This window comes from Cynara cardunculus (genome assembly GCF_001531365.2).
Source record: "Cynara cardunculus var. scolymus isolate 2C chromosome LG 5, CcrdV1, whole genome shotgun sequence".
Taxonomy (NCBI): domain Eukaryota; kingdom Viridiplantae; phylum Streptophyta; class Magnoliopsida; order Asterales; family Asteraceae; genus Cynara; species Cynara cardunculus.
This window is the reverse complement of record NC_037532.1, coordinates 1,744,597-1,754,106: the sequence shown is the minus strand read 5'-3', so window position 1 is coordinate 1,754,106 and position 9,510 is coordinate 1,744,597. Positions and strand designations below refer to the sequence as shown.

Genomic DNA, 9,510 nt, shown 5'->3' with positions numbered 1-9,510 from the left:
TCAGATAAGCTGCCGGAAAGTGGAAAAAAGGGGATACAATCGTTATTCTTTAAATCGGTCACTCTCCTCCACCGGCGGAGATACAGACTATGGTGGCGGCTGCGTCTGCTTCATTCCGATGGATACTGCAATTGCACAAAGATGTACCAAAAGCTGCGAGATTCTACAAAGAAGGTCTTGATTTCAGCGTAAATGTGTGTACTCTCCGGTGGGCTGAACTCGAATCCGGTCCTCTCAAGCTCTCTCTCATGCATTCTTCCAGGTCATTTCCGATTCTCTATCTCGTTCACACACACTTATGTTTTTTTTTATCTTACTTGCTGAATTTTTCGATAAGTTACTAGGGTTTTTACGTTGGAAGTTGATTACCATGGATCCGAGTGATTTAATTGTCATTTAGACGAGGAATTGAAGTTACAGAACGTTTCTTCTCCCTTTGTAATTTTGTATTACAATTGGATTCTAATTTGGATTCTGGACTTCAAAACGTGTGTATCTTGTACTTGAGATGAGTTGAATTTGAATGCCAAATGAATTGTTTCAGCAACCAGGTAACACGCAGTTTGCTCCTGTTCTTGCTTAAACAATTGCCAAATCATATGAACTTGATTTAGGGGCTGTTTGGTTGGGTTTTCGTTAAACAATGCAGGGATAAAGCTGTCAGTGTGGGTTAATCTGATTGTATAGATTCAGAAGGTTTTTGTTTTGGAGGGTTTTTTCAGAAATGGAAGAAGTATGTTTTTAAATTGGATGGGGCAAGTTTCGAGAAAAAACTTGGCTTTTTGCATAAGTATGCCTCCTAGAAGCTTACTGAATAAACCACTTTCTATATCATTAAGCCACTACCAAATAATCATGTATAGACAACTGAATAAGTTGGGAGTCCATCAAGCTCATTAAGCAGCTAACAAACATGCCCTTGGAATTTGGATAGGTCAAGAAAGTGTCTGAAGAGAATATGTTTTCATGGATTATAGAAAAATATGACTTGTTATTTGAAAATTGATGGAAAAACAGTCTTGACACTTTCATGATACTATTTGAGCAAAAGGTTGAACCTAACCGGCCCCACACGGAACTCGCCCTTAGGAACCATATTTGAGGAGGCATTTCATAGCTGACTCGGCGGCTGAGGCCAACTGAGGGGTTCAAGCCCGTCTCCTGCAGCCTGTTGTGTATTCGAGCAAAGTTGCTCCTCCCCCTTGTCAACCGAGCAATACACCCAAGTGCACTTTGATGATACTATTGATTTTGTGAATAGAAAACAATCATCATGGGTTTGTCTCAAACACTTGCTAAGGTTAAGATTTTAGCAAAATGGTGCAAGTATTTCGGTTTAAGAATGATTTGATAGTGTGAACTTACATATAACATCTCAAAGAATCGTATCAGATATTGTCCGTTTTGTCCATACTTGGACTCACGGTTTTAAAACACGATTGATGAAGGAGGTATAGACAACTTTGTACTTTTCCCACCCGATGTGGGATCTCACAATCCACCCCTTGGGAGCCCAACATCCTCGCTGGCATACCAGTCCGATTCCCGGCTCCGATAGCATTGGTAACATCTCAGGCTAACCATATAAGATATTGTCCGCTTTGTACAGACCCACTCACGGTTTTAAAACGCGTCTGGTAGAAGAGGTATCCAGTCCCTTATGGGTGCGTTTGGTAGGCAGAACAGGGTGGGACAGGACGGGACATAACACATTTGTCCCATGTTTGGTGTGGTTTTATGTGGGACTAACTAGAACAAGGTAGAACACGGGTAGGACACGGTAGTCCACCCTTCCCCCCATGGAACTAACTAGAACAAGAAACATTTGACCTATCTACCCTCCATCTTCACAACGTCGCCTCCATCTTCCACCGTCTCCTTCATCAATCGGCGACCGACGGCCTGGACAGAGTCGTTCCCCTTCACAAATCGACAGCACCAATCGTTCGACCTTTCTTCTTTCTCCATACTCTCAGGTAATCGATCTCTCCTCTCCTTCATCGATCGTTTAGAAGAACCCTGCTGTTTTTCGATTTTGCATAACTTGACAGCAAGTGCAAAAAGTGCCCTATGAGGCTGTTTTCCACTCGATTTTTCTAATCGATTTTGCTGTTTTCTACTCGATTTTGCTGTTTTCTACTTCGATTTGCATAACTATATCTGAAACAGCAAGGGCAATGGGTTTATCTACTCGATTTTGGTACTGTTTGCATAACTCGACAGCAAGTGCAATGGGTTTAAAAGTGTTCGATTTTGCTACTGTTTGCATTTCATTAACCATATTCTTTGCTACTGTTTTGCTTGTATGATTTCTATTTTGCTTGGTTGATCTACGGTCTTGTTGGATTCATGGACTGTCTTGAATACCCATCAGTTCTTCAACAATACCCATCTGTTTGTTCACTCCCCAAGCAAAATCCCTCCAATGTTGCTAAGGACAGTAATAAGTTCTTGGGAAACTGTTTTGCATATGTTTTAACTTAGTAAAGAAGCAAAATAACGTTAGGGGTAAATTGGTCATTTTAATCAGTTCTGTTCTGTCTTGTCATGTCTTACCAAACGTTGAACAGTTGTTCTGTTCTGTCATGTCCTGTCTGCGCACCAAACGCACCCTATAAGGCAACTTTTGTTCCCCTTCCCAACCAACGTGGTATCTCATACTGTCACACAACAACAATGATTATGTAGATTCAAACAGAATTTGGTCTTCATTATTCAAAGCACCCTTCATCTTATGTTGCTGTCAAATTTCTTTCTCAAGAACTACCAGGTTCTACTAACATTGATGCTAATCATCTGACTCKCTAAAACAAATAGCATTCTTATACTGAACAGAGGAGTAGCTGTAGGGTAAAATTGTAATATCCTGGCCAACCGTACCAGAACTGTGGGATCCCGCATCAGTTGGGAAAGGGAACAAAGGTTGACTTATAAGGGACTGGATACCTCCTCCATCAGACGTGTTCTAAACTGTGAGTCGAGGTGTGAATAAAGCTGACAATATCTAGTATGGTATACGAGGTTGTGAGGCCTTCCTAGAATCATATTTTCAACCTATTCTCATTCGATCATCATTTTTAAGTGTAGAATCGCTGATTTCATWTTTCACTATTTACAGCGAGATTGTGGTTCAGAAGGGATACTCGTCACTGTTATCATTCACTGTGACCGACATTAACAATACCGTAACTAAACTCATGGCTTTAGGTGCAGAGATGGATGGTCCTATCAAATATGAGGTCCATGGAAAGGTAATAATAATCCCCTCCTACCACTCATTTTACTTCACTTTCACAATTGATTATTTTTCWCGTCCTCTGGCTGGGGGTCTTGACGGAAACAATCGCTCTACTCTTTGGAATAGAGGTCACGTCTGYGTACATCCCCATCCCCATCCCCGGAGCCCACCTCCAGGAGGTGGGATATACTGGGCTCGTTTGATTTGGTTTCAACCTTTSTTTGTGGTGTTGGGAAAAATCAATAATACACCTATAATTTTTTCTTTGGTTGGCAGGTTGCTGCAATGCGGTGTATTGATGGTCACATGTTGGGTCTTTATGAGCCTGCTTGAAACCTACGACTTGCACCTGCATATTCTCGTCTTGCGATTCAAAAGAAGAAATTCTACGTTATAAAAAGTTCAGTTTGAAAGGCAAGGAGATTGTAAGTTCTCCTTTTCTTTCGTTGTATTTCTAGTCGAGTACAAACACATATGCACATATAGTAGATTCGTAAGCTTAATTTAGGAGGTCAGGTCAACTAGCAAATAAAGGCCAGGCCTTGGGCACTTTCTCATAGGTCGTCAGTCCGAGTCTTCTCAAGATCACCGAGATTTTCATTTTCCTAGCTGTTATCTTCAGTGTTCCAAGGATTACTCTGAAGGGCGCGCAAACTGTCTCGAATACCTAGTAAAGGTTGTTTTTAGATAATTTATTTTTTATCCTTACAACTCTCAAATAAAAAAACAATGTTTTTGTTGTTTCGAGACAATTTGTCTCGAAGGTAAGGAGGTGGACATTAATAGAAATAGTATTGGTTCCCCTTGAAGAAGAGAATTGGTTTTGTTGGACAAACTTACCCTTAAAAATAGAAATCTACACGAAGCACCCCTCAACTTAGAAATCGCATACGTCTACATTCAGATGATTTTAGGGTTTTGTTTTGTTTTGTTTGATTCGACACTCCAAAGTAGTTCGAATTTTGGTCGTCTTTATTGACGGTTATTCATGTAAACGATGTTTTAACGACTCGTGTGTTTTTGACTTGAACAATGATATTGAATGGTTGGTATTTTGATTTATTCGATGATCAACAAAATTTGTGCATAAAACAACCCCCGTGCTGGTTGTAAGCGTCTCATCTCAAAGTGCATCATGTGGAAGGTAAAGCAAGTACATGATGGCCTACAAGGAGCCTAATATCGAAAGGAATTGCGACTTTCACGTTGCGTCATGTGACAAGGAACTCTGGTCAWTTTATGTATTACCACGGCTGCTGGCATATACTTTTTAGTTTATTTATGTTCGAAAAAATACTGTCAAAATGTAAGAAAAAAATAGTTTAAGGAAGGTTCATATATGAATAACTGAAAATTTTCAGATCTTTCTTAAAAATACATATGTGAACCGTCGTTACAGACTATTCATATGTGTTTACATATACATCTTCAGATGATTTTCTTTTCAATAATTCACATACGAACGTTCATTTCTTACATTCTTATGGCAAACTTCTTATTGAAACTTCTACCCTATAAAGCAGTTGTAATTTTCTATTACAAAGSTCAAACATGATATATTTAAAAAAAAACTCAAACTTGACTATTTTCATAGTCAACACTGATTCAGAAACAAAATATACTGATAATAGCAAGTCAAACTCTTTATATATACTTTCAGTATTATAAAAAAAATATCTTGTAACACTGTTGTCATCTCTAACACAACGACTTTAAACTTGGTTTACAAGTTCTCGTTTATTTATGTTCGTTAAAAACATCTTAATCTTGAAATAAAAAAAATCTTTTTGTCTTCAAAACACTCTTGTTACGTGGAACTTCTTTTTTCTTTGCTTCGTGACTAAAAATTATATATGATATTTCAATAAGATGAATTATCTGTTTAAAGTGAACTATYTGTATAAAATARTTTTATTAAATTATATRGTACGAGTTTAAATTAAAAACAATTATTAAATAGATAATTGCCTTTTTGACATGTTTTTTTTTGAATTTAATGAATTAAAATAAATTACATCAATTAATAAATTACTTTAAAAACTTACACGAGTTAAACGTGTGTTATAACTAGTTTAAATGCTGTAAAAAAAAATAAAAAAAATGATGATGATGTGACGTCTATTGCACGTCATAAAATTGATTTATTGATTAAATTATACATAAATTTAATTTATTATATTTTTAAATTAATAAATAAAACTACAACAAAATTGTTTTATGATAGAGTAATTTGCATGAAAAAGTAACATACTTTGTTTTAATTCATATTTTGAGTGATATACTTTTAAAACATTCGTTCTGATACATAAGATGTGAAGTTTCAAATATTTAAATATTTAGGTAATCGTTTTAAGCATTAATCGGATATCAATGCTAATGCAATATCAAACTCAATATAATTTAGATAATAATATGATTTTTTTTAAATTTAAATCAATTGTAAATTTTATTTTATTAGAATTTATATATTATAATTATTTATGTGAAATGTATAATTTACAAATAGTTATAATATATAAATTCTAATAAAATAAATAAATTTAAAACTAATTTTAAATTTGAAAAATCTATTTCATTAGTCACGACAACAAATAATCTTGAATTGAATGTCACATCATTTGGCATTATAATACTGATAACCAGTTAATGCTTAAACCAGTTATTCAGGTATTTTAATGTTTGAAATTTCACATCTTAGGTATTAAAATAAAAATTTTAAAAGTATGTTATCTAAAATAAAAATCAAGACATAATATGTTATTTTTTCATACAATTTGTCTTTTATAATACCCTTAAAGTATAGAAATGTTATAATAAAATGATTTATAGGATCAAAGCTTATACAACCAAAAGTAAAGAGTTTTTACCCAAAAATGTTAAATAAATTTATGTGACTTTTTTTTACAGTGTAACAATTTTTTTAAAAAAAAAATATCGTATTAACTATTTTATAAGATGTTTTTGAGAAGTGTCATATAAATCCATCTTTTTATACGAACTTTTATGTATGCGACACTTTTCTAATAGTGTCGTATAAAATAATTATAAGAACACTTTATATTAAAAGATGCTTAAAAACTCGCTACGACGTTCGAAAACATTCTATAAAAAAACTTTTAGATAAAACGCTTTATTTTTTGGTCCTATAAATTAAATCTTATTAGAAAAGTATTAGAATATTTAACCGAACTCGGTTTTGTTGTAATRAATGTTTAAGTTAACTAAATGATTAAATATGTTTACATTTCAAAAAATAATATATAATAAAATGTATTTTTTTCTTTAAAAAATATGATTAAAAAATTTATTTCAAAGTAATATAAAATCAACATATAATATTCATTAAAAAAACTTGCACTTAACGAAAATGAGCCCACGTGTTTTGAGTTTAAATTCAAATATTTGAAGCGTTTTTTAGATTGGTAAACGCGGTATTCACGTTCCCGGTGCCATATAAACACCGCTATTTAATAATTAAATTAATAAATAATAAAATAAAGAAAAACAATTTATTACAGTTTTTAATCYTTTTTTGAAGTTAATTACAGTTTTGGTCATTGTGGTTGTCATTTTGCTTCATTTTTGATCTTTTAGATTAACTTCTGTTAAAAATGTTGTTAACTCCGGGGGTATTTTGATAATTTTTGTATTTCTTTTATTATTTTCTCCTCGTTAAATGAAACCCCACCTCTAAACCTCGTCCTTTTAGTTCCCACCCTCGTTAAATGAWTAAAAATGACAATTTGATGAAACATGAGCAAAAAACCGTTAGAACCATTAAAAAAAGGTGTAAATGAACAMGTTATTTTGCGTGTTGATATATAACCATCTTTATTGTAGCTGATATATAAAAGACTAGTATCTGGTAATCCAACTTTTCTAAAACAATTCCAACTGTCTTAAGCTMACGAAATTCCTTGTAGCATAAGTAACGACCTGCATAAATGGTGTAACAATTGTCYCACTGTTTCCGACATGGACCGTAGTTACAGACTGAACTTATAGAACGTTTGACACGGTTCCTTCGCTTCCCGCTTAAGATGAATCTATTGCCTCCTCTCTCTCCACGAGTTGATATTTTAGTATTGAACAGTCTCAAACCCAATCTYAAGGGTTCCACTTACAAAAAATAAAACATGCGGTGTGAATATTATTTACTGTATAAATAAAAACCGAGTATTTGACTCATAAATATTCATATGSTAATACTTTTTAGMGCATSATTAAAAATRAATATTTATTTTGAGACAAACTAAATGGTCATTTACGTAAACACTTGCCCTGTAAGAGCTTATTGGTAAAATTCAACACTATCATTTACCTTACCTAACAAAACTTTAGTCCACTCAAACGACACTATTTGTGAAAATATACACGGTAAGCGCTAACCGAATAAGAACCGTCGMTTTCACCTACCGAGTAAAACTCTCAATTCTTACTTTCATTTTTATCGGGTAAGATTTTTGGTTTTTGTCGTAATTCTCCTGTAATGTAATGTAACTTGATAAATGTTTATCACAATAAACGTTTGATAAACGACCCATAAAATATATTTACAAGAGTTGGACCTTTTAACGTTGACCATAGGAAAAACATCTACTATCCATGTACGACCTATTCAATTTCTAAACCCTAATTAACGACTTGAAACATTCAATTCAAAGTAAAAGTCAAACCCCAAACCATGGAATTCAATTTCCAAACCCTATAAATCCCCCCCCCCTCCTTATCCAAATTCTTATCAACACTTTCAATATTCCTTTTTCATCTTTGATTTCTGTTTCTTGCATTTGAAGTTACACAACAGAAAAATGAGACCAGAAACCCTAAAATTTGCCCTGATTGCATCACTTATGTTCTTCGTTATCGGTTTCGAACCGAATGAAGGCTGCAGRCTTCTTGATGGAGAATTCGAAGAAACGTGGATGAAGACGGGAAACCTTTTGTTATCGTCTTTGCAAAGAGGTCCGGTTCGACCRCCGGGAAATGGATGTGGTAACACAGATAACGGCGGTAACCCGTGTAGCAGTACTACTGTCGGGTCCAAGAAAGTCGCCGGTGGTGTTGCTCCACCACCACYGCCGCCATTGACGCCTTCTCTTACTCATGCATATCCTCAACAGATGGTTGAATTTGGAGTAGCTGATCGATCATGATGCATGATACAATGAACATGCAGATGATCATATATATATATATATACGACAATTTATATTTTTTAGGATTTATATTAATAAGTCATCAGCAACAGAAAAAGTTCTGTAGCTGGGTTTAATTTCTGATAGATAGCAGTCATTCTTTGATTATTGGGTTACTAAAGTTATGTATAAACGAATTGGATGTATGATTATGATCACAAACCGATCAAATTAAGCCCTTTGGTTAATTTCTGATAAATAATGGAAAAAAAATCCCCTTCTAGTTATGGAGGTTCAAATGCGGTGATTTCGGACTATCTACAAAACAAGGGGTCACCTGAGATTAGTCAGCTCGAATAGCGAGTTGGATATCCAAGTTAATAAAAAAAAGAATATATATATATATATATATATATATATAGAGAGAGAGAGAGAGAGAGAGAGATGTGGTTTCATTTACAAACCCAATCATTAGTACAAATCATCAAACAGATCTTAACTGTTCATCTAGTCTAATGAATGTCTTGATTGTTTTCTACTATAAAACATTGGTCATAATACATAAACATTGATAATCTTCGGTAAATATCTAWATGATAATTAATAATAGATAAACCTTCATCATTTATATAAATATCTCAATTAATTGGTCCAAAATATTGACTCGAATTATTTCKTGGTCCAAAAACCGATATTTAAAAGACCAACTTAAAACAAGTTCAYATTATAACAAATTAATTTGATAATCCAAAGAATGATTAAAAAATTGACGAAATTAATTATAAGAAAGAAATCCATGTTTTTGAGTCGACAAGTGAACATGTAACGACTAAAAGATACATTTTTTTATATATAATTAGTCAAAATAAAATTATAGTTTAACAAATTAAAAATATTTAAAAACACCTCTAAAATAAATAAAAATAATGAATATTTTACAAGAGTTGTTAATGAGCACATATAATTAATTTTATATATTATTAATTTCAACGTGGTTCTACCAACATGAGGCAATCTTTATTTCAAGCCAAACAATTTTCAACAACTTGTTGCTACAATATAATCAGTAATAAACATATATAATTATACCTGAGCAAAAAGTTGATTATTACAGATAACCTCAATTGGCCACTC

The 9,510-nt window shown here is 33.5% G+C and overlaps 1 protein-coding gene across 1 annotated transcript; it reads left to right on the top strand.

The window, feature by feature from the left end:
• Positions 1-4,297, top strand: LOC112512475. Its single transcript, XM_025118461.1, has 3 exons — positions 1-262; positions 3,119-3,251; positions 3,515-4,297. Exons 1-3 carry the CDS (start codon positions 90-92, stop codon positions 3,569-3,571), a joined length of 363 nt encoding a protein of 120 aa, XP_024974229.1. The 5' UTR covers positions 1-89; the 3' UTR covers positions 3,572-4,297.
• Positions 4,298-9,510: the final 5,213 nt, after the last annotated feature.